Source organism: Leucoraja erinacea, chromosome 15, assembly GCF_028641065.1.
Source record: "Leucoraja erinacea ecotype New England chromosome 15, Leri_hhj_1, whole genome shotgun sequence".
Lineage (NCBI taxonomy): Eukaryota > Metazoa > Chordata > Chondrichthyes > Rajiformes > Rajidae > Leucoraja > Leucoraja erinaceus.
In genome coordinates, this window is record NC_073391.1 from 14,207,983 (window position 1) to 14,234,803 (window position 26,821).

The 26,821-nt window shown below is 42.0% G+C and overlaps 1 protein-coding gene across 1 annotated transcript in view; it reads right to left on the reverse strand.

Moving 5' to 3' along the window:
• Window positions 1-26,821, reverse strand: part of dock1 (dedicator of cytokinesis 1) — a 443,854-nt gene that overhangs the window by 356,911 nt on the left and 60,122 nt on the right. The window contains exons 5-8 of the mRNA XM_055646705.1: window positions 19,164-19,260; window positions 18,143-18,291; window positions 15,005-15,140; window positions 3,218-3,375 (exon numbers count right to left, since the gene is read on the reverse strand). Of these exons, the coding sequence (XP_055502680.1) occupies window positions 3,218-3,375; window positions 15,005-15,140; window positions 18,143-18,291; window positions 19,164-19,260 (540 nt within the window). The remainder of the gene's footprint in view (window positions 1-3,217; window positions 3,376-15,004; window positions 15,141-18,142; window positions 18,292-19,163; window positions 19,261-26,821) is intronic.

Here is a 26,821-nt window from a genome sequence, read left to right on the forward strand (position 1 = left end):
TTTGGAATATTGTGAGCAATTTTGGGCATCAAATCTGAGAAAGATGTGCTGGCTCTGGAGAGGGTCCATAGGAGGTTGACAAGAATGATCCCAGGAATAAGTAGGCTAACCTATGATGAGTGTTTGTCAGCGCTAGTTCTGTACTTGCTGGAGTTTAGAAGAATGAGGGGGAACCTCATTGAAACATACAGAATAGTGAAAGGCCTGGATAGAGTGAATGTGGAGAGGATGTTTTCACTAGTTTGAGAGTCTTGGACAATGAAAAGGTTAAATGCTTTTAAATATATAAGATACACCGTGGAATACTTGACTGTAGGTTGTAGCTTATAATTCCTTCTCAAGCAGGCCTTCTCCAGGTTGATGTATATTGAGACAATGATCGGTGCCGTTGAAATGTGTCTACCAATTGATAAGAGAGACAAGCTCAGGCTCGTCTGGTAGTGATGTATATTGGCTGCATCTTGTGACCTCTTTGGAATGTGATTACGTGATGTGACCATGACTAACATCTTTGGAATGTAATTAAGTGACACACAGTATAAAAAACCGTGTAAATCTTTGTTCTTTGAAGTGAAAGGAAGTCAAGTGTCTGTTGCTTACTTGACTGGAGTATCCCCGTCACTTCTGCGGGCTGATGATCAGTAAAGCTTGAGTTGGCTTACCTTACGTTTTTGCGAGTTGTCTGTTTTTAAACTAGTGAACCTTATCATTAGCATAGTCGGCAGGATCTCGCTGAGACCCTCAACAGATGACTGTGTAAGATGCTACAAAGTGACCGGGATTGGACAGGGAGAAAGCTGAGTTCTAATCGGATCCTTTTAGTCTGGGAACATCTGCGGTCCTTCTTCAGAGGTTGATCGGGTTCCTAGCCGAGGTCCTTAATACAGACTAATTGGGTATGTATTTTGCTACCAAGAGAGTAGTCGGCGATTGGATAGAGCAAACTAAAAAGGTTTGTCGTAAATGTAATACATTTTTGCTACTAGGAAAGTAGTTGGTAAGAGATTTTGATGCTAGGAGAGTAGTTGGTAAGGTATTTTGCTACTGGGAAAGTAGTGGGCAATTGGCTCCGCAAACTAAAAAAGTTTGTCGTTCACAAAGTAGCCAGGCTGAGAAGAGACTCGCGGCTATGGGGAATAGTCTGGATAAAAGTGACGGGAAGCGCCCGCCCAAATATGTGTAATTGGAATCCTAAAAGTAACAAAGACTATAGAATATTAAGTTATATGTTAACCAAAGGTTTGGGAGATGAATCCTGGCCAGTCGGAGGAACATGAAATGTAGAAACTGTTGAAAAGGCAGAAAAGATGAAAAAGGATGGTATACCTAAGAATTGGGATGTGTTACAAGCAGAATGTAATTGGCATGATAAAACAGGAAAAGGCCTGATTGAGTTGCAAATTAAACGACAATTGGTAACAAAAAAAGGGGAAAAAGCTCCAAAACGAAATAACCCCGGGGACTCCTTATCTGACATGGCGACCCTGTGGGGGGGGGGGGGGGAAAGGGGGGCTCCAGCCACAGCTCAGGGAAGAGCACCCCCAGAAGAAAATGATACTGATAGAGACTCTGAGATTGAAAAAGAAGATGAGAAAGGGAAAGGGCTGATGCAGAAGAGGAAGGAAGAGCAGTAATGAATCCAGCAATGAGAGAGTTAAACAATGCAGAGCCAGAGCATCATTGAGACAGGATACTACTGTCACCCCTCGCCTCTGCCAAGGCACCGAATTCTGCACATTGGTCCCCACAGAACCAAAGATTCTAATAGACAGAACGGCCTTGCCAACACATGGGTGATGTAAAGTTAAAACAAAGGGACGCCTCTAACGCGCAACGCGATTTTTGGAAACGAAAGGGCTGCGCCATTGACTCTTTGACGGGCCTCTGGCTCACCCCTCTCGGACAAGTTTCTGTAATTGTTGTTTTTCTGCCCATTCTTTTATATTATATACACTCCCTTACGCATGCTGATAAGGAGGGAAAACAATAGAGATACACCTTACCATTTCAAAACCAAATTGTGATGACCATTTTCCTTTGTGAAAATTCCATGTTAATTCGGTACATCTCGTGTGGAATGGTGGGCAAGCTTATGAGTATATTTGGGTGCATAAAAAGTAGAGAACCTTATCAACGAGTGGTCATAACCTCAGAATTATTGGGACGATCTTTTAGGAAGGAGATGAGGTGAATTTCATTAGTCAGAGGGTGGTGAATCTGTGGAATTCTTTGTCACAGAAGGCAGTAGAGGCCAAGTCAGTGGATATTTTTAAGGAACATATAGATTGATTAGTTCAGGTGTCAGAGGTTACGTGGAGAAGGCAAAATGGAGTTAGGAGGGAGAGATAGATCAGCCATGATTGAATGGCGGAGTAGACTTAAAAGGCCTAATTCTACTCCGATCACATGACCTTATAAAGGACAGCGCAAAATTGAAATGCTCGCACCAATAAATTTCTATTTAAATTTTCAAGACTGAGGTTGAAAATCTTTGCTGAGTAAACATAACAACGGAAAAGAATCAGAAGCAGATGAAGAGAATGGCTGAAAATTGTGCAGGAAGTGAATGGCCTTCTCCCCCTATGTAAATTATTTATCTGCCCAAAGGCAATACAATAAGATTGCACAGGGCTGTTTTGTATTTTCTATTAATCTTAATATAATCTAACTATGTAAAACAGAGTAGGTAGAATAGATCGCAAATAACATTTAAAAACAAGAAGTGCTATTGATGAATATATTTTGACAGGAATAAAAGAAATTTAGATGATGTTTTGTTCTTCGGATTACAAAAAAGCCTGTCTTCAATTACAATAACAGTAATCCCAAAGTACAACAAAACATAACAAATGCAATATTCCACAGCCATCCTATTTTGAAGTGTTATAATAGCAAGATGTTATACAATAATTCAGGATTCAATATTTTTCAAGTGAGCAAGCATAATCCAGATCTTAAACATTGTTAATAGTTTTTAAAATGACATGCTATTACAATGAATTTATGTATATGAAATGATGTATGTTTGTTATGTGTAAATATAAGAGATTGCCCTCTTCTATCTGGATGCCCCTGGTGTGGAATCTATTGATTATTCCATACTCAAAGATAATCAATTATAATTAAAGCATCGTTTTACTTTAATCAGAGAAAGATAACAGAAAAATATTCAGGATGCCTTTAAGTAACCTAATGCAAAAGTAGTCAAAGCACCAACCTGATAAACTTAGACTTAATCGGGTCATATAAAGACATCAAGACTTCAGCATCTTCCCCTATTTTGCAGACAACATTCTTCAGAGTTACAAACAGACTGAAAGAAGGCGTGGCAGCAAACTTCGCTTGTCTGTTTATGTCAATATTATGCTTCTGAGACTGCAAGAAAGATAGGCAGGAAAAGATTATTTTAAAGACCAGGAAAATATCACATACTCCACCAGCCTCCTTCTTCGATTCAGTATTTTATCTGCACATTACAAATAAGTAGCAAACCACATACAACATCAAGGGACAGCAGAAAGAATGATCACTATTCCGTGAAGCCAATTGAAGTACTCAAATATAAAGTTTATTTTTTAAATGAAATTCACTTCAGTGCAGCAGCACATCCCTAGCACTGTTAAGAAAAAGATCAGTTTAACATCAAAACCCCAAATCTGGTACAAAATTCATGGTTTAATATACAATATTGATCCGCAGCTCCATAGATGTTGCCCCACCCTCTGAGTTTCTCCGGCATTTTTGTCCACCTTCGTATTTTCCTGTTGTGCTTTTGGGACCTAGAGAACAAAGACTCCACAGTCAAAAAGGCACAACAGAGGATGTACTTCCTGCGGCAGCAGAGGAAGCACAATCTGCAATGATGGTCCAATTCTACATAGCCATTGTAGAGTCTGTTCTCACCTTCTCCATCATGGTCTGGTTTGGCTCAGCCACCAAGCACAACACCTGGAGGCTGCAGCGAATCGTCCGATCAGCAGAGAAGATTATTGGCTGCAACCTTCCCTCCATTGATGAACTGTACACAGCAAGGGCCAGGAAACGAGCGGACAAGATCATCTCTGACCCCTCTCACCCTGGCCACAAACTCTTTGAATCACTTCCCTCTGGAAGGCGACTCCGGATCGTCAAAGCTGCCACAGCCAGACATAAAAAGTTTTTATCCATGAGTAGTTGCTCTACTCAACAGCCAAAAATCTGTAGCCTCCCTTTGATCTGGTATTTTGTTGGTTCACATGCTTGATCAATGCTGTTTTATTATTAATGTATTATTATTGTTAATGTTTAGTGTTTTCCGAGTCATTCGTAACAGTCACTATATGTCATGTTGTTACTTGTGGGCGGAGCACCAAGGCAAATTCCTTGTATGTGAATACTTGGCCAATAAACTTAATTACTTACAAAAGCAGGTTTTCAAGGTGCTGGAAAAATACCATAAACACAGTCTTCACAAATTCCTCCAAAATGGATAAGCAAACCAATGTCACCATCTTCTCTAAATCTAGTACCTCTAGCATTATGCCCAAGTTGCCTTCTGTCAATCCTCTTGAAATAGATAGAATACAAATGCTGAAGTATTTCAAGTATTTCAGCAGGTCTACATGTTGAAAGAGATACTATTACAAGCTCTTGTTTAAGAAAGAACTGCAGATGCTGGAAAAATTGAAGATAGACAATAATGCTGGAGAAACTCAGTGGGTGATGCAGCATCTATGGAGCGAAGGAATGGACGACGTTTCAGGTCTCAACCCGAAACGTCGCCTATTCCTTCGCTACATATATGCTGCCTCACCCACTGAGTTTCTCCAGCATTTTTGCTACCTATTACAAGCTCTTGATCAGTTGGGCAAGTTGGCTGAGAAATGGTTAATGGAGTATAATGCAGATAAGTGTGAGGTGTACATTTTGGGAAGACAAACCAGAGCTGGACCTTCACAGGGCTTGGAGAGTGTTGTTGACCAGAAGGATCCTGGAGTGCAAGAACATTGTTCGTGTCACTGATAGATAGGGTGGTCAAGAAATATTTCAAGATTTCGGTACATTGGCTTTCATCAGTCAAGGTATTAAGTATTGAATTTGAGATGTTATGTTACAGTTGTACAAAATGAGGCCGTGTTTGGAGTATTGTGTTCAGTTTTGGTCACCCTGCTACAGAAAAGAAGTTGTTAAGCTGGAACGACAGTAGGGAAGATTTTGAAGGATGTTGCCAAGACCTGAGGGCCTGAGCTATAGAGGGAGGTAGGGCAGGCTAGGACTTTATTCCTTGGAGCGGAGGAGGGTGAGGGGTGATCTTATTGAGATGCATAAGACCACGAGGGCAATAGATAGAGTGATTGCAGAGAATCTTTTACCTGGAGTATGAGAATCAAGAACGAGGACATAGGTTTAAGGTGAGAGAGAAAAAAGGAACCCAAGGGGCAACTTTTCAGAAGGATGGGGTATTGGAACGAGAGGAGGTAGGTGAGGTTGGTACTATAACAACATTTAAAATACATTTAGTCAGGTACATGGATAGGAAAAGTTTAGAGGGATATGTGGCAAATGTGGACAGGTGGGATTAGTGTAGATGGGACATCTTGGTTGGCATGGGCAAGCTGGGCCAAGGGACTATTTCCATGTGGTATGGCTCTAATGGCATGACCTTTAACAGCATTGATGTTCAGAGGGATCTTGGGTCCAAGTCCATAACTCCCTGAAAGTGGCAACACAGGTACATAGAGTGGTGAGGAAGGCACAAGGTATGCTTGCTATCATTGGTCGGGAAATTGAGTATAGGAATCAGGAAGTCATGATGCAGCCTTCCAGAAATTGGGTTGGTCCACATTTAGAGTATTACATGCAGTTCTAGTCGCCCCATAACAGAAAGTATGTGGATGCTTTATAAAGGGTACAGAGGAAGTATACCACAATGATGCCTGGATTAGAGGGTATAAACTGCAGGGAGACGTTGTACAGACTTAGGTTGTTTTCTCCAGAACACTGGAAGTTGCAAGGAGACCCAATAGAAGTTTGTAAAATTATGACAGGCCTAGATAGGGTAGATAGTCAGAACCTGTTTCCCAGGATGGAATTATCAAATACCAGAGGGCATAGCTTTAAGGTGAGAGGGTCAAAGTTTAAAGGAAATCTGCAGGGCAATCTTTTTTTACATTGTTGGTGGTGAGTGCTGAATCATGATGCCAAGGAGGGTGGTGGAGACAGATACAATAGTGGCACATGGATATGCAGGGAATGGAGAGATATGAATAATGGGCGAGCAAATAAAGCCTTGGCACCATATTCGCCATAAACGTTGTGGGCCGAAGGACCGGTTCCTCTGCTCTACTGTTCTGTTTTATCTCTTTAAGGTTAAGCAGTCTACGTCCAAGGATTACTAATCAGTGACCATGTTCACTACATCTAAAATAGTCAAGGTATTTATTTTATCATATACAGTGCATTCAGAAAGTATTCAGATCCCTTCACTTTTTCCTCATATTGTTACATTACAGCCTTATTCTAAAATGGATTAAATTACTTTTTTTTAATCATAAATCTACACGCAATACCCCATAATAAAAAAGTGAAAGCAGGTGTTTCAAAATGTTTGCAAAGTAATTTAAAAGAAATAAGTAAGTAAGTTTATTGGCCAAGTATTCACATACAAGGAATTTGCCTTGATGCTCCGCACACAAGTAACAACATGACATACAGTGACGGTTACGAATGACTCAGAAAACACTAAACATTCATAATAAAACATTAATGACAAAACACTCTTGTCAAGCATGTGAAATAACTGAAATATCAAATTTACATAAGTATTCAGACCCTTGTCTATGGTCTATTTACTCAGTACTTTGTTAAGGCACCTTTGGCAGCGATTACAGTCTCAAAAAAAATAGAGAGAGTACAGAGGGGATTTACTAGAATGTTGCCTGGGTTTCAGCAACTAAGTTACAGAGAAAGGTTGAACAAGTTAGGGCTTTATTCTTTGGAGCGCAGAAGGTTAAGGGGGGACTTGATAGAGGTAATTAAAATGATGAGAGGTATAGACAGAGTTGACGTGGATAAGCTTTTCCCACTGATAAGTAGGGAAGATTCAAACAAGGGGACATGACTTGAGAATTAAGGGACTGAAGTTTAGGGGTAACATGAGGGGGAACTTCTTTACTCAGAGAGTGGTGGCTGTGTGGAATGAGCTTCCAGTGAAGGTGGTGGAGGCAGGTTCGTTTTTATCATTTAAAAATAAATTGGATAGTTATATGGACGGGAAAGGAATGGAGCGTTATGGTCTGAGCGCAGGTATATGGGACTAGGGGAGAATACGTGTTCGGCACGGACTAGAAGGGTCGAGATGGCCTGTTTCCGTGCTGTAATTGTTATATGGTTATATGGTTAAGTCTTCTTGGGTATGACGCAACAAGCTTGGCATACCTGTATTAAGGTAATTTCTCCTTCTCTGCAGATCCTCTCAAGCTCTGTCAGGTTGGATGGAGAGTGTCGATGCACAACTATATTCAGGTCCCTCCAGACATGTTCGATTGGGTCCAAGTCCGAGCTCTGGCTGGGCCACTCTAGGACATTCACAAACTTGTCATGAAGCCATTCCTGCATTGTCTTGGCTGTGTGCTTAGGGTCAATGTCCTGTTGGAAGGTGAACCTCCGCCCCAACCTGAGGTCCCGAAATCTCTGGAACAGGTTTTCGTCAAGGATCTCTCTGTACTTTGCTCCGTTCATCTTTCCCTCGATCCTGACTAGTCCCCCAGCTTCTGCCGCTGAAAAAACATCCCCACAGCATGATGCTGCCACCACCACGCTTCACCATAGGTATGGTATTGGCCAGGTGATGAGCGGTGCCTGTTTTCCTCCAGATGAAGCTTTGCATTCAGGCCAAAGAGTTCAATCTTGGTTTCATCAGACCAGAGAATCTTGTTTCTCATGCCTTTTGGCAAACTCCAAGCGGGCTGTCATGTGCCTTTTACTGAGGAGTGGCTTCTGTCTGGCCACTCTTCCATCGAGGCCCGATTGGTGGAGTGCTGCAGATATAGTTGTCCATCTGGAAGATCCTCCCATCTCCACAGAGGAACTCTGGAGCTCTCTCAAAGTGACCATAGGGTTCTTGGTCACCTCCCAGACCAAGGCCTTTCTCCCCCGATTGCTCAGTTTGGCCAGGCGGCCAACTCTGTGAAGAGTCCTGGTGGTTCCAAAGTTCTTCCAATTAAGAATGACAGAGTCCACTATGCTCTTTGGGACCTGCAATGCTGCAGAAATTATTTTATACCCTTCCCCAGATCTGTGTCTCGATACAATCCTGTCTTGGAAGTCTAAGGACAATTCCTTCATGGCTTGATTTTTGCTCTGACATGGATACATTATAGCTTTATTTTAAAATGGATATAATGTAACACAATTTGGAAAAGGTGAAGGGGTCTGAATACTTTCTGAATGCACTGTATATTGATCTTTAGAAATATATTTTCAAATTTTGATTGTAGTTTCTGTTTTACATTGCTTTTTTAAAATCTATTCACGTTGCTGCCTCTGCACAGAAACTTATTTTAACTTATAGAATGGTAAAATCCATAATGTTGAAAAAAGATTGAACGTTTGAGATGAAAAGGCTCTTTGTGATTTAAGTGGCTATAACAGCTGCACTAGCAATAAAAGCAGCTTCTATTTGTATAGCTTCGACACCCTCACAGTACACAAACTGTTTCTTTGCAAACTCATGCATGTTTGTGACCTCAAGTGAGTTTATTGTCATGTGTCCCAGATAGGACAATGAAAAATCGACCTCCAAAGTAACTGCATCCCAGCTCCTAGAAGGATCTCAAACTCTACAGTGCAATCTCAAGATATTTGAGATATGTATCAGTGATTATTATTTTTTTAATGCAAAAAGGAGGTACAGCATGAAATATTTTACAATTTCTATTAACTGTTGCATGGAATGCATTATTTTATCGACTATGATATGAGCCAACCATCATGGTGAAGATTTTCTTAGGGTATTATGCACACAAAAAAAAATCACAAGCAAATGTATCATATTCTTGTTGAGAGGCATATAAATGTATTCAAAATAATGCTGTGAGATACAACAATTCTTCCAGATTCTAGTAACAGGAAAGTTTGAGTTCCAAAGAATGTGTTATATCAGGAGAAATAACAGTATGCCATTTGCTTGATTTTCTCATGGTCGTGTGTGTAATGAAATCATATCCCTCTTCATAAAGAATAGGTTTATAATTTCTCTGCAAATAGAACTTCCTATTGTGTGGTCAATCTGATGCAGCAAAGCACATAAGAGAACCAATTATGAGCATGCAGCTTTCAGAAAACAAATTGATGGTCGCAACTAAATTATGTTCTCAGTCCTGTTCAAAAGATATATCACACATGCAGATGTGTAAACTTCCAATACAACTGGATTCACAAAAAAACATTACAAATTGCAATGCCCTCACAATATTTTCACTGTTGTTATAATGCTTTTTTTTTGCATATTTTTAGCACAACCGGAACCAAGAACTGTTGTGGGAGTGGGGAGAGAAAAACAATATTCAATTTTCGTTTAAAAATCTAACTGTAGTAGGCCCCCCTCAGTCATGACTGACCATGGGTGATGCACCCTAGTTTGCAGGTGAAGCGTGGTCGGATGCAAGCCTGGGCGATGTCATATGGAAGACAGGCTGTTGCCCATGCAGCACGTCCCCCCTCTCCACGTCGCTGATCGATCCAAAGGAACAGCAAGGCCGTTACAGTTTGGCATCAGTGCCGTTGCAGGAGCTGCCAGAGCAAAGGTGTAGACAACAACAAACTGCCTTAGGGGCTCCGAGGTTTACTCCAGAAGCCTTTTCCATGACTGGATATGGCCACAAGGCAGTGGAGGTTTTAAATCAGTGTTCCCTCTCCTAGATGGACTGCCTTCCCAGGCTGACAAGCCCCATCTGCCCGAGACTCGTGGGGGCGGGAGCGTCTGCCTTCCTGTGCTGGTCTATAGCACCTGCCCACTGCCCTAATAACTGTACTACATTTACAACAGATTATCCAACTATGATGCCCAAAATTGTGAATTATTTATGTTTAAAGGTCATTGAATCCAACAAGTGTGGTTATCTGATCAATGGATTAATCATATAATTATCACTGTAATGATTTATATATTTGATCTTGTCTGCAAATCATATTAGATAGCATCATCCCCTATGTAACATCATCCCCTATGTAACATCAAACAACCGAAGTAGCCACTGTTGGATGAAAGTTTAAACAGCATATACAGGAGTGTGTCAATACTTCCAAAAGATTGTTAACCAAGAGCTTCTTGTATTGTACCATTAGACAGCAGGATACACTAGACCGTTTCAAAAATCAATAGGATGTTTAACTGCAGAATTACTCAGCAACAAAGTCCTGAAACCAAGCTTTCAGCCAATTACAATTAAAACCTATTTACTTCCTCTGCAATTTATGTCTGCCAGCAAGGTCATACATTACAACTCTTCAAATAAAACCTGCAAGTAAACTTCAGTAATAAAGCTGCAGCTTATAGGCAAATGAAATGACATTCCTACTGTTTGCTGTTATCAGCAAAATAATAAAGATCGTAAAATGAGCTTTTATTTTGTAAAAACATTCTATTATAATTTCACTGTTGACCGAAGTGATCCTTGGCTCAACAAACAAGACACTGGAACCAATATTTAATCTGACTGCCTTTTTCAAAAGGAAGCCGCTTAAATTATTTTACTTTCCCCCCCCCCAGCATAAAGATTCCATTTTCACAAAACGTTAGAACAGTATCAGTTGCTGAGGGCACATACACTATTTAAATTTCATGACAAAACGTACAAAAAATAGATAGGATAGATTACTACTAATTGCACAAGCAACTGGACAGATCTATGTGAAAAAAATAGAATGCTATACCATACTTGCAAGGGCTTTCTTTTTTTAAGTTTCATTTTAATATACTATCTGACATTATAAAACCAGAAATATTAACAAAAAAACTCAAACTGAAAATGATGAGGCAGCTGGGATTCTACTCTAAAAATGCTTTGATGTCTGATTGGAAATTCAGAACATATAGTAACTTGAAAGCAAAAAACCATGTATCATGAGCAATTTTAAGGTGTAAAATTCTTTAATCTCTACGCCACAATTGTGAAAACTCAAATGCTTTTCAGTATGTTGTTAAGTAGCTGGTGGCATAAATATGCCAGTTTGATAATCTAGATTGAAAGTGATGGCCCATTTTGGATTTCTTTGATCTGAAAATACTAACATGTTTAAGTTGGGAAAAGAATAATAAGCCATATAGTTAATTGTGCCACATACATAAACATAGAAACAAAACTTAACAGGTTCACTGTTGGCTCCCTATCGACCTTATGGAGACAGCATTCATAGTTTTTGGACTGAATTTAAAATCATAAATCATTGGTTTCTAAATCCAACAAAGGGGTTACATACTTACAGGAATGGTGTGTTAATGTATTGTATTCTTTCATGATAAAATATAAATTTGACCACTTTCCACATTAATTCAAAGCAAATTCGTGAATAATATTATGATTATTGATAAAGGTGTAAAATGAGATGCTTCAGTCGTGGAAAAACTTTTAAATTATGTTAAAAAGGTTTCAAGAATTCTTTTTCTATTTTGCAATCTTCCTGGTAATTGCAATTACAATATATCTGTTACATGCTTCTCAAGGCATTTGTTTGAACTTGAGAAGATAGGATGTGTCCATGCACTTCAGAATTTTTGCAGTGTAGCCTCTGTATGTTCATGAAGTCTTTTGCAGACAGTGGTCATTGACAAATCCACACCTGACTCCTTAAAAGTGTTTCTGATCTCTTTCGGACAGGCATTTGGTGATTTTTCGGACAGGTGTTTGGGGATTTTTCTTTAGTATCGAGAGAATTATTTTGTCATCAGCTGTGGAGGTCTTCCTTGTCCTGTCAGTCCCTTTGCGATTAGTAAGCTCACCAGTGCTCTCTTTCTTCTAAATGATGTTCCAAGCAGTTGATTTTGGTAAGCCTAAGGTTTGGCTGATGTCTCTAACAGTTCTATTCTTGTTTCTCAGTCTCATAATGGCTTCTTTGACTTTCATTGGCACAACTTTGTTCCTGATGTTGATAAACAGCAATAAAAGTTTCCAAATGTGATGGAAAGACTGGAGGAAAGACTAGATACTGAGAGCTCTCTTATACCTGCATTAAGGAGGCAATTATTACGCACCTGAGCAAACACAAACACCTGTGAAGCCATGTGTCCAAACATTATTAAAATCTGACAATGTGCACTTTAACCACATGTGATTTTTTTTCTATTATAATTCACAAATTGTGGAGTACAGAGGCAAATAAATAAATGATGGGTCTTTGTCCCAAATGTTATGGAGGGCACATAGTATTGTGCCTCTATTTATGAAGGCCTACAAATAAAAATTTGGGGACTATAAACCAGTAAGCCTAACATCTCTGGAGAGAACACTACTGGAGAGGATTTGAGGAAAAAGATATGTGTATTTAGAAAAACAGGGGTTGGTTTAAGATAGTCAGCATGGTTTTGTGTAAGGGAGGTCGTGCCTCACAAATTTAGAATATAAGGGACGTAAATCTCCCTCCTACGAGTTCAGCAACATCATCTTTCACTGCTCCCCTCTGTGATTCATCCTGCCCTCCGACTCCACGACCACATCTAAACCCAGAGAAAAAACTCCTCGATAACCCGCAGCTTCGCTCTTGCTCCCCCTCTCCCAATTCGTAACAAGGGCAGAGTCCTCCTTGTCCTCACCTTCCACCCCATCAGCCATCGCATAAAGCACATAATCCGCCGACATTTTCACCACCTCCAACGGGATCCCACTACTAGCCACTTCCCATCCATCCCTTTCTGCTTTCCGCAGAGACCGTTCCCTCCGCAACTCCCTGGTCAACTCGTCCCTTCCCACCCAAATCACTCCCTCCCCAGGTTCTTTCCCCTGCAAACGCAGGTGCAACACCTGTCCCCCCTCGACTCTGTCCAAGGACCCCGACAGTCTTTTCAGGTGAGGCAGAGGTTCATTGCACCTCCTCAAACCTCATCTACTGTATCCAATGTCCCAGGTGTCAACTCCAGTATATTGGTGAGACCAAGCGATAGTTTCACTGAACACCTCCGTTCTGTCCGCCTAAACCTACCTAAACTCCCAATTGCTCAGCCCTTTAACTCCCCCTCACATTCCCAAGCTGACCTTTCTGACCTGGGCCTCCTCCATTGTCAGAGTGAGGCTCAACGCAAATTGGAGGAACAGCACCTTATATTTCGCTCGGGTAGCTTACACCCCAGCGGTATGAGCATTGACTTCCCTAACTTCAAATAGCTGTTGCTTTCCATCTTTCCCAATCCCCTCGCAAGCTCTCCCACCAATCTTACTGTCTCCGACTACATTCTATCTCTGTACCACCCTCTCTCGACATCAGTCTGAAGAAGGGTCTCGACCTGAAACGTCACCCATTCCTTCAATCCAGAGAGCTGCCTGTTGCTCCAGCATTTTGTATCTATCATGTCTATCACAAGCTCGTCACTTCCATCCATCTAGTTCATCTTCACAATGTGTTGCATCAGGAAGGCTGGAAGTATTCTCAAGAATATTATTTTGCATTACCAAACTTCTTAAACTATTCATAAACATGCCACACTATTTTCAGATTTAATTGCATCCAATAATGTAGTCAATTCAGTTACTTCATACATGGATACATTCATGCGAGGGGGTGGAAACCATGGGCAACTGGACATGTGTGGAACCCCTGAAATAGTCTTGTTTGATCAGATAAAACAATTATTTAAACCGTTTCCCATATAGATTTATAACGTCTGCATGCAGCTTTCCAAGTACTTTAGACATGGTGCGGTCATTGGAAATATTCTAGTTTTATTTCAGTCAATATTACAATAGCCTGCTCATATAATCTATCTATCTATCTATATTTAAAACTCTGTGACTGCCGCCTGCCGTCCGCCCGGCTGCCTTTCTGCCTTTTGATTCGTTCCATCGTGTGATATCACAATGCCCAATGCTCGCAGATGTCCAATCAGAATGGATCTATTTACATATGCCTTTGCACCACCCCCAGCCCCTGGTGAGCATTCCATCGTGTGAAGTCACAATGCCCAATGCCCAAAGACATTCTTGCCATAGAGGGAGTACAGAGAAGGTTAACCAGACTGATTCCTGGGATGTCAGGACTTTCATATGAAGAAAGACTGGATAGACTCGGTTTGTACTCGCTAGAATTTACAAGATTGAGGGGGGATCTTATAGAATTTTATGTTTCTATGTTTCCCTCTCCTCACCCCTCCCTCTCCCACCCATCCCTCTCTCCCCCCCCCCCCCTTGACTCTCTATCCCACCCCCTTCCCTCTCCCCCCGCCCCCTTCCCCTCTGTCCCTCTTCCAGCACTCCCCCTACCCCTCCTTCCCCACTCTTCCACTTCTCTCCCCCCTTCAACTCTCCCTCCCCACTCTTTCCCTTCTCTCCCCCCACCCCCCCCCCCCCCTCCCCATCCCCCTCCCCCACATCTCTCTCCCCATCCCCCCCTCTCACCCCCCCCCTACCCCGCTCTCCTTTCCCTCCCAAATCTGTCCAGTTTCCTCCTCCTCCTCTCCCCTCCCTCCTCTCTTCTCACCCCCCCCTCCCCCCACCTGTGTGTTTGGGGGGTGGTTAATGTGAGTTTGATGCCACAGCCCCTCCCCTGCAAACGCTGTTGGGGAAACAGACCCAACGGGTCTGCACTTGGTCTAGTTATGATTTAAGAGTAAAATGTGGAAGGCTTAGAGGGCACATGTATATCTTATTTTTCAAAGCAAATCTCAAATTCATCCTGCATTCACTTATGTATCAAAATAAAATATTTGTTCACTGCAAAAACCCTGACACCCAATCACAATGCACAAACAATATATAAAGATTCAAAATATATTCAGAAGAGACCAGTAACTTATCTGTTAATTTGTTTAATTTACCTTTTCCTCCTGGATTCTTTCTTCTATCCTTTTCAATGCCACCTCATGAGCTCTAAACAGACTGATGGTGCTAGATTGGTCAGGGTCTAAAATATTGCCATCTTCATCCCGTACTACCAGATCCAGATCAAGAATTCTAGAATTAATTTGGACAGAATGTCAGTATGGTAAAAATACAATAGTGTTTCTTCTAAAACTACTTAACTCCTGCAAAAGTATAATCCTTAGTGATTTATATAATTCTACTTTTGTATAAAATTCCATTGTAAACAGGTCTGCAAATGATGTGGTAATGCCCAATTGTGTCCACTTCCAAGCAACAGGCATTAGTTCACAAGAACATGGACTTTGATGAAAATATTGCTATATTGCTTGATGTTACACTAACATTAAGTCACTTTTTTATATGTAAATTAGCCCCCAACATATCTTTTGCAGTACCATAGGCTATAATGCAACTGGATATTAAACAATAACACTTATGAATAGTGCTATCAGTGATAATTACATTCCAGGCTGAGCAGAAAATAAAGAAGTTGAATCCTTGCATTTGCTTGATCAGTCTGCCGGTCATGACTTGTAACTTGAATTAATTCCACCACAAATATGTTGTGTAAGAAACTTCCGAAGCCAGTTAAATTTACATTTTACTCTGTGATTTAATTATATCCACAATGCCAAATGATATCAAAGCAAGGTGAATGGTTTGAACAAAAACAGACCTTAGAAATAAATTAATTCCATGATAGATTGACCTTCAGAAGGTCTTTTTCATTTCTTGGGTTAATCATACATTCTATTGTTCTTCACCTGTTGTTCATTAAAATAACAGAGCCAATAATTTTGAAATTATTTCTTTACGAATTGTTATAAATATTAACATGCAAATTTATGCCACATACAGCCAATTATGCAGCTGCACAACGGAATCAGTTTTTGTCATGAAATTATTCATCTGCTTTCTAAATAGTTCTGAAGGTCATCATAGTATTGGGACATGTATCTTTAAAAAATTTAAATAAATTTTCATATGGATTTTAGTAGAACAAATCATTGAGGATAAAGATAACAGTTTCATGTTAATGACATCTATGTTTAGAACTTTGTATCAATACATTCATTACTGAAGTAGAAAATGTAAGTAGCGCATAAATTTACTTAGATTTTGAAGCTTAACTTTAAAGAAAGAGCAAATTATCTAAAGTTGGAGGCTTTGATATTGAATCGTAAAGGCTGAAACATACCCAGATGAAATTGGCCTCATTTAATGACACAGGAGGCCAAAGAATGGAGATCGGAGTAAGAGATTGATTGTGAATTAAAACTGAAGACAAACGGATTCTCAGGATCACCGCAGCAAACTTATGGGGCAGCACAGTGGTGCAGCGATAGAGTTACTGCCTTACAGCACCAGAGATCCAGGTTCAATCCTGACTACGGGTGCTGTCTATGTGGAGTTTGCACAATCTCCCTGTGACCGATGGGTTTTCACCAAGTGCTCCGGTTCCCTCCCACATTCCAAAGATGTGCAGGTCTGTAAGTTAATTGGCTTCAGTGAATTCACCGCAGGAGAGAACTGGTATACGGGTGATTGCTAAATTCGATGGGCCAAAGGGCTTGTTTCTACGCTGTATCTCTAAACTAATCTACATTGAAATAGGTACTCTGCAAAACGACCACCCAGCCACCCAGTCTGTGTTTTGTTTCTCCAATGTAAATAAGGCCAAATGCAACATACTAGATTGCAAAAGATGCAAAGGAACCTCTGCTTCACTTGAAATGACTGCTTAGGTTCCTGCAATTGGGCAGAGAGGTGAAAGAACAGTAACTGCATCTTGAAAAAGTGCTATAAAATGATGAGTGGTTGATGGGACAGTAAAAACATTACAAAGAGAACAAACTCTTTGAAATACTGGACTTTGACTTTGTGTACTTTAGTAGAGCCTTTGCCTGGTCAGCAAGTCTTGAAGATTAGATTATATGGAATCTATGGTGAGCTAACCAATTGGATTCAAAATTGGCTTGGAGGAAGGTATCAAAGGATAGCCGTGGGGGGTTGTTTGCTGATTGGAGGCCTGTGACCAGTAGAATGCCACAGGGTTTGGTGTTGGGTCCACTGTTGTTTGTTATCTACATTAACGATTTGGGTGAAAATGTAGTTAACACTGTTCGTATATTTGCAGATAGCACCAAGATTTGTGGTATAGTGGGCACTTCCTCTGGTGGAAGGATATGCAAGTATACAACAGGAGCTAAATCAATGGGGAAGGTAGCAAAGAAATGGCAAATGGTATTTAGACAATAGACAATAGATGCAGGAGTGGGCCATTCAGCCCTTCGAGCCAGCACCGCCATTCATGGCTGATCATCGCCAATCAGTACCCGTTCCTTCCTTCTCCCCATATCCACTGACTCTGCTATCTTTAAGAGCCCTATCTAGCGCTCTCTTGAAAGTATCCAGAGAACCGGCCTCCCTCCTGAGGCAAAGAATTCCACAGACTCACAAATCTCTGTGAGAAAAAGTGTTCCCTCGTCTCCATACTAAATGTAACTGTCATAAGTGGCAGATGCGACACTTAGTTTTGTCAAACCGGGGCAGAACTTGCACAATAAAAGGTCAGATTGTGGAGATTGTTACAGAATAGGGAGATCTGGGAGGACAGGTGCATGTTTCCATAAAACTGCCTAGTCAAGTGGACATGAAGGTCTTTGGCAGGCTTACCTTCATTGAGTGGGGTGCTGAGTATACAAGTTAGCTATCATGATGCAGCTGTAGATGTCGTTGGTGAGACCACACTTGGGAATCAACATTTCTCTTTAAATAGTCGATTCTTTATCACTTCATAAATTTATCATACAGTGTCCTACTGTGCAATTGTTTTTGCTCAATTTAAATGTATCTTAAACCAGACAAAATTTTTGGTAAACTGAACAAAATTTAAAATGAATACATACACACATCAACTGTCCATCGGAAAAGAATGACTAGCAAGTCGGTTCTGCACTTAAAATGTAATTAAAATTGCAGGTATTGAAATTAATCATTGTATTTAACATTTTCAAAATTTCATTTGTAATAAAATACCAATTTTGCTATATTTTGGGCAATGTTAATTTATCTAGATATATCATGCAGACCTGTTGCCATAATCAATTTTGGCAGTGACTTTCTGCTTCAATTCCTTCAGCTCATCTTGAGGAAGCGTTCCAGAAAGTATCTGTGATCGCCATTCAATAAGATCATACATCATGTTCCTAACTCTGCTGAACATCTCCCGGTTGTTCATCTAAAAGAAGATAAATTTAAGTAGGAAATTAAATGGAACAAACAATTCATTTTGCAAAACAATTCCCAATATCATTTAACATTACAAAATAACATCTTGGTTTAAAAATTGAGCAGCATAGTTCACATTAGATTTTGAGTTTCATATTTTTGTGCTTTTAACGAAATAAGAGCTTTTATATTGGCATATTTCATAGGCACATTATAAAAAAAAGGTACAGAACATTCTGGGCAAAGGAAAAGGTCCATTGTGATCCATGTTGATATGAACATTAGGAGTAAGCGGTTTTGCAGCCAAAGACAATATTAAGTACCACCTCTGGGTAACTTCAGGACAGGTACCAGATAACATAGAAACAGAAGAATATTGTAAATTCATGCTGGATAGTGCATGACAGAGAACATTGGGAACAATTTGCAGCAGGAAGAATAGAGATGCTTAAGATGGATGGACCTACACCTGAACAGAATTGTTGCCAATCCACCTACAGAAGGTTTTATGTGAATATTTAGCCCATTTAGCATAAAGGAAAGCAGAAAGGTGCCCCGGACATTAGAAGATACAATTGCTCTTAATTGCATTAGAGAATTGAGCTGAAATCACGGAACATAGTATATTTATGTTTGGTTTGGAGTGCTTGCCTGTAAATTCACAAATTGTAAATATTAATGTTGCTCTAGGGGCATCAAATAGGAGATTTAACAACTTAATCTTCGGTTTGGGATTCGCAACCTTTAAAACTTCATATATCATAAATTTTAGGAGTCATCATTATTATGTTTCATGAAATGACAGTACCAAAATGCATCATGTAAAATATAAAAAGCACAAACAAAGGTTAAAAAATTATTAACACAATGTTTTTCACTCACAACATACAAATGTCGCCAGATACTTGACCATTCTCGTAGAGTTGTGGTAACTTCCTTAACCAGTGGAAGCTCATTGGGTATAACAGTTTCATGTTGCCTTGAATGAAATACAAAATAGTATGATTATTTTAAATGTCAAATAACTAAAGGTCCACCACCGATTTTCCGGCATCCTTTTTTCCAGAGGCCTTTTGCTTGACCAAGAGGTCACAGACTCCGAGAAGAGTCCACGGTACTGCAGCGGCACACCTAAACAGCCAAGGAGCCGAGATATTCGCCCGCAAAGCTGGCCCTGGAAGTCAGCTATGGGAATGGATCGGCCGGTTCTGGCCGGGCCGGTGTTCCAGAGCCTTGGCCGCAGGGGACAAATTCGACCCGCCAATCGGTGTAGAAGTCCCAATGAGGTCAAGACCGGCTGCCTCACCCATCCTAGGCACCACATTTTTGGTTGATTTCCGTGGGTGATTTCAAGTGAGCGCTTATAATATTGGCCTGATTAAACGATGTGCCGGACCCCCAGTTGCTGGAAAGTCAGTGGTGAACCTGTACTTCAATTTAGGTTTCCTGCTTCCTGCACACTTTTCATTAAAAATGACAAGATATTTTTGTATATGGTATATTTATATCTCATTGTTTTGTAATATTTCATCATAAAATTCACTTCTTGGTATCAAAACTTCTACATATTTTTAAACATCAGATACCGCTGTCAAAATCCTCCCAGGAAGGATTTCAATGTTCTATCTGGGACATATGATAATAAAACACCCTTGACCCATGACCCATAATATCCAACTTCTCAGCTCTCTTTCAACACTACACAGTATTCAACTAAATGTTCACGTCATCCCCTAGCTTTTAATTTCTTTACTACTTATCAAAATGCCAAGACCTCTCAGACCAAAGGCATCATTGACCACTTTTCATGTTAATGAGTCTGAGGAAGGGTCTTGACCCGAAACGTCACCTCTTCCTTTTCTCCTGAGATGCTGTCTGACCCGCTAAGTTATTTCAACTTTTTGTGTCTATCTAATGACTGTTTATTGCCTTTGTACCTGCCCTCTCCATACCCCCTGATCCCTTTAGCCACAAGGGCCACATCTAACTCCTTCTTAAATATAGCCAATGAACTGGCCTCAACTACCTTCTGTGGCAGAGAATTCCAGAGATTCACCACTCCCTGAGTGAAAAATGTTTTTCTCATCTCGGTCCTAAAAGATTTCCCCCTTATTTTTTAAACTGTGACCCCTTGTTTGTTCTGAACAATCTTCCTGCATCTAGCCTGTCCAACCCCTTAAGAATTTTGTAAGTTTCTATAAGATCCCCCTTCAATCTTCTAAATTCTAGCGAGTACAAGCCGAGTCTATCCAGTCTTTCTTCATATGAAAGTCCTGACATCCCAGGAATCAGTCTGGTGAACCTTCTCTGTACTCCATCTATGGCAAGAAAGTCCATGACACCCAGGTTTCGTTGCAACTCCCCTTTTCCTAATCGGCCACCAAAAGAACTGAACAAGATTAATAGCTTAATTCTTTAGAACGACAGTTGCACTTCAGAACATGGCAATTCTTTTTGCCAAAGCATGACCCAAACACTGGGGTTAACTCTGCACTTAATTTGATGAAACTAAGCTGAAACTGCAATATTATAATTAAAAAGGATTTTCAAGCAGTTGTTACGATTCAATGCAAGATCCCAGACTAGACAGAAGGCTAACACTGATGACACTACCCATTTTGTTTGGCGTTAGCAAATAGATTTGTATGCCCATTCAGCTAATGGACATTGAAAATAGTAGTTTGCTCTTTTATCATTTATACTTTATCTGACAAATCACACAATTTTACATTTGCATTTACTTAGAAAATAAACAAAAGATTTAATCAATGTCATCATTATATAGCCATTTTACTTCGGAGTCGCGTGAGTGACTACGTGAAGAACCCGCCTCAGCACGCATGCGCGGCATTACGTTTCAGCAGGCAACAGCGGCAGGCGGGAGTTAGGCTGGGGAAAAAAACAGCATTTGCAGTTCCTTCCCAGCCCTCCCGCTACAACCCTGAAAGGAAGCTAGGTAAGTCTTACCTTCAGGTCAACAGCGACTCGCGTCTGTTTGTTGCTCCAGGAGGAGCAAAACAGCAGAAGAAGCGGCCCCCGTTGGACTCCGGGGAAGGAGTGTTCCGTTCCACAGAAGGGGGAAAGACGCCACCAGGACCGCACACGCTGCGGTCCACGGACAGAGAGCTACGCCGGTTCCAGTCCAGACGCAAGCGACCCCCGTTGACTACAGGTAAGGAGTATTTTTCCGTTAGGAGTATTTCCATTTTACGGAAGGGGGAGAGCGCCATCAGGACCGCACACGCTGCGGTCCACGGACAGGGAGCTGCGCCGGTACCAGTCCAGACGCAAGCGACCCCCGTTGGACTCCAGGTAAGGAGTATTTCCGTTTCATGAAAGGGGGAGAGCGCCACCAGGACCGCACATGCTGCGGTCCACGGACAGGGAGCTGCACCGGTGCCAGCCCGGACGCAAGCGACCCCCGTTGGACTCCGGGGAAGGAGTGTTCCGTTCGCGGAAGGGGGGAAAGATGCCACCAGGACCGCACACGCTGCGGTCCACAGACAGGGAGCTGTGCCGGGTTCCAGTCTAGAAAACACGGGAGTCAGGCGCTCCCGCTAAAGAATGTACTCTGGGGTCGGTTTTAACTGGCAAAGGAGAGTTCTTTGCTTGTTCCAACAGCCAAGAAGTAAGAACAGAACAAGACTCTCCAAGAAACCTGTCCCCAGCTCGGCTCCAGCAGACAGGCGTCTCATCACAGGGGGACAGAGGGCGGTAGGACCGCCAACCCGGCGCTCCGCCATCCCCGACACCGAGCCGAGCCCAGTTCCACTAGCGCCTGAGCAGCGGACTGGATGTCAACAATCCGGCCGGTGGTTCCGATTCGTTGGACGGGGACGTCTCACCGCCCGTTTAGGGCAGAGACAGCCGCCTGAGCCACATGGAACGGCTCGTGGAGCATAAGCTCCAGCGAGACTTGCTTATGGGGAGCAGTTTCGCAGAGGGAGTTCAGGCACTCCCTCCACAGTGCCTCATGCACTGGCCATTGCTCCTTCCTCATATAAGGACAGCTTTGGCGACCAGAGCTGGGCTGGTCAAGAAGAGGGGCACTGGCTGAACAACATCGGGAGTACGCATGAGGTACAGGAACAGGAAGAGCTGCTGGGTGTGGCCGCTATGTGGTTTCACCACAAGCGAAATGGCTTCAGTTTCAACTGATGGCCAGCCTACTACCTGTCTTTTCCAAAAAACCTCTCCAAGACAGGTAGCCATGAGGCGTTGGATTTATCACGCCACCCCTAAATTGCATTTACTCAAAGTTCCCGCCATTATTGGGGGACACATTGAGCAGCGCATTTAACCTAAATGTTTTTTAAACATGCATTTGATACCTGACGTCGGCTATCATGTCCACCTGCTCATTCCAGGAGGGCAGGGTAGTATGGCAAAACACCTGACCCAAATGTTCAACGGTATACCCCATAACTTCTCTAGTGAAGTCACAAATCTGCCCTCAATCTAAAAAATTAACAGGATTATGAGAATGCCGACCTCACAAGCATAGAACCTGCTACCTGGCATTTACCAAACCAGTCCTAAAAAACTGAACAAAGTGTTCAAACTATTCGGCCCAAGAGGGCAGAGTCGGGAATGAGCATCACACAGAATACCAGACAGCAGTACCTCTCCGCGTCCACCAGCGGCGTCTACCCCAAGGTACTGGTGAAAGCTCGGGGCCTGCATGCCAAACCCGTAGGTTTTAGACCACGGCCCAGAGCAGGCCCCAGGGAAAATGTGCCACCCCCAACAAACATCAGCCCTACAAGAATAAGGAACCAGAAACCAAAGAAAACAGCAATAAAGACAGATAAGTATGGTTCCTACCACCACATAAAGGTGAAGGGTTGTACTAACAAGGGGTGGGTGAATCACACCTGGTTAGGAAGCTATCACTTTGGGAGTTATATACAATATCTTGCCAAATGTCGCACCATCATTGATAAACCACTTAAGTATTCACCAGGTATACCCATTCATGGGATTTGTAACTATTACCATGGGACCAAGGATACTTTATGGTAGACATCAACCTTGAAGATGCATACTATTCAGTACCTTCTCATATAAGTTTCGGATATACCGCAATTACCTGGATGAAGTAACCATGATGAGCATGCGGCATTTAAGTCTAAGCTATCCAGTATCAACCAGCCCTGACACTTAAGAAACATCCGTCATGGCATGTTTATATATTAACGACACACTATCCTGTGATACAGCGTTAGTTGCATTAGATACTAATTTATTTAGCAGGCATTGCCATATATCCAGATATTACGTGACCATCCACAACTTGTCATCTGGTATTCATTAAGACTATCAGTTATGGTAACATTAACCACCAATCAACTACGTGGCTAAGTATTGGGTAGTAGCAGCATTACCAGCTACTGAACATTGTACCTTTCCTATGAGCTGAGATACTAGTGTTCAAAACTTATCCACACCTGTGATATGGGGGCATATGGATTAATCTGGAGTGTTATCATGGAATTATCGGCAGGAAGGATTATGGTTGTACTCTTCCACCTGTTTTGAGTAACATCTTATGTGTCCTGATGTGTTACTGAGCATGTAATACTTAGTGCCTAGGCAAATTGACTTAAACATGTTATATATTAACTTACTTAATTCTAGTGAAGCATTTGCTCAGTAACCCACCAAATTTGCATGTTCATTTACAAGTTAACAATATCACAGTGGTGGCATATACCAAACCACTTGGGCAGGGAACATCAATATTAGGTGACAATTTGTAACCGTATGTCGTCAAACATATTTGACCATCAGTAACCTCACCTATCAGGTGAGCTAAATACTGTAAACATACATTTAAACCAAAAATATTTGCTGGAATTACTAAGCAATATGGACACCAGATATCAATTCCTTATATCCAATCAAATCACCACGTATTAACTTACGTCACATGAAACCAATTTCAAGGCGGCGGCTATGGAGACATTCCCACGTATTGAAGGGTGGGGGGGAAATCTAATCTCTAATTTCTCCTTTCCTTCTACCTCTTCAATAGGTACTACGGCTTCATCAGTCGGGTACTACGCAAATTACAGTGGACCAAGTCCATATGCATGGTTCCCAGTGATCCTCGATATGGTCATTAAAAGGATTGCAAAATTGGGAAGACCACTGCTGTGTTTGGATCAGCAGCACTATCAACCTGATGACAGCATTCCGTCACATATCCTAAGGAACATACCTAAGGAACATCAAGAAATGGGACAATGTTTTTCCAAAACAGGAATTACACATTCAACTACAACAAAACTGTACTGGAACGCCTGGCAGGTCTTCACCACAATGAAGGAAATGTTCTGTCAGCCTACTCAACTTGGGTACCGCTCACTGGTGATCAGATACAGGAGAGGTATATTCAGTCCATTCCCCAGAAATAGGTACACCCAAATTGGGGTGTCAGTGAAACCCTGACGTACCTTAGGGGATGATCGCCAGCCAGGTCACTCACCCTGGAACAGCCTACCCTGAAGATGGACATGCTGGTGGCCTTACATCAACACAAAGAGCCAGTTCTCCCATCTACTGCGATGGGACAACATGGTTATGACACCAGGTAGTGTCACATTCCCATTCAAGGGTTGGCCAAACAGAACAGACCAGGAACATCAGGTCCAGTCATTAAATTCCGGGCATACCCACCTGAACCACGTTTTATGTGTCATGACCCACTCAGAGATTTACATCGACACAATAAGGAATACCGAGGGAGAGGAAAAAGCCTTATGGGTCAGCCACAATAAACCTCTTGGTCGGGTGACGAGCTAAACTATCTCTAGTGGCTCAAGCAGGTACTGGGAGTTGCTGGAGAAAATACTAATGTGTATAAGTCTTATTCCACCAGGACAGCTCCCACGTCAGTGACTAGAGAATGGAAGATCCTATGGACCTCATCCTGGCTACTGCAGGTTGGTCCAGGGAGTATACGTTCCAAACAATTTTTAACAAACCACTGACAGAACCTGTATCGTTTGCAGAAAAATAATCTGCAAAAAATATATAATTTAAGCCCGGGGGAGCAATTGATCTTGTTGTTGTTAATAACACCATTATTGTTTTACAAACAGATTCATGGTTGATTACGATAACATACTTCCTCCCTCGAATGACTTCGGCAGCGAGTGAAGTATGAACTGTTACACGGTTTGAAATCACAGAACTTTGAAGTCTTCACGTAGTCACTCACGTGACTCCGAAGTAAAATAGTAAGATTAAACGAGAACTTACCAGTTCGAAGTTTGATCTGTATTTTATGAGGAGTTACGATGAGGGATTACGTGCCCTCCGCTCCCACCCTCATTATGTAGATCAAACTAGCAAACTGATGTCTCCTTGTCTTACTATGTTTACTTCAAATAACTGTGTCTATCTGTGATTCCACACCGCTGCTTTGAAGTATGCCGCGCATGTGTGCTGAGGCGGGTTCTTCACGTAATCCCTCGTCGTAACGCCTCATAAAATACAGATCAAACTTCGAACTGGTAAGTTCTCGTTTAATCTTACTATTTACTGCTACAGCAATCCAAAAGTAATCCCAAGACTAAATAATACCCCATTTTTCAATGGTAGACAAAAATGCTGGAGAAACTCAGCGGGTGAGGCAGCATCTATGGAGCGAAGAAAATAGGCAATGTTTCGGGTGGAGACCCTTCTTCAGACTGATATGAGGGTGAGGGGGGTGGGAAGAAGAAATGAAGAGGAGGAGACAGTTGGCTGAGGGAGAGCTGAGAAAGGGGAGGAGAAAGCAGGAACTACCTGAAATTAGAGGTCAATGTTCATACCGCTGGGGTGCAAACTGCCCAAGCGAAATATGAGGTGCTGCTCCTCCAATTTACGGTGGTCCTCACTCTGGCCATGGAGGAGGACCAGGTCAGAAAGGTCAGATTCGGAATGTGAGGGGGAGTTGCAGTGCTGAGCCACCGGGAGATCAGGTAGGTTAATGCAAACTGAGCGGAGGTGTTGGGCGAAGGTAAAGCGACAAGTGTAGCATTTCCTGCGGTTGCAAGGGAAAGTACCAGGAGAGGTGTGGTTTGGGTGGGAAGGGACAAATTGACCAGGGAGTTACGGAGGGAGCAGTCTCTGCGGAAAGCAGAGATGGGAATATGTGGCCAGTGGTAGAATCCTGTTGGAGGTGGCGAAAATGTCGGAGGATTATATGTTGTATGTGGCGGCTGGTAGGGTGGAAGGTGAGGACAATGGGGACAGCCCTTGTTAAGAGTGGGGGCGGGGGGGGGGATAGGGAGTGAGAGCAGAGTTACGGGGTATAGAAGAGTCCCTGGTAGCCTCATCTATAGGAGAAGAGGGGAACCCCCGTTCCCTGAAGAATGAGGACATCTCCGATATTTACCTCCCCCCTTGACTCCATTCAAGGACCCAAGCAGTCTTTTCAGGTGCAGCAGGTTCACCTGCACCTCCTCCAACCTCATCTATTGCATCCGCTGCTCTAGATGTCAGCTGCTCTACATCGGTGAGACCAAGCGTAGGCCTCACTGTCCCCATTTTTC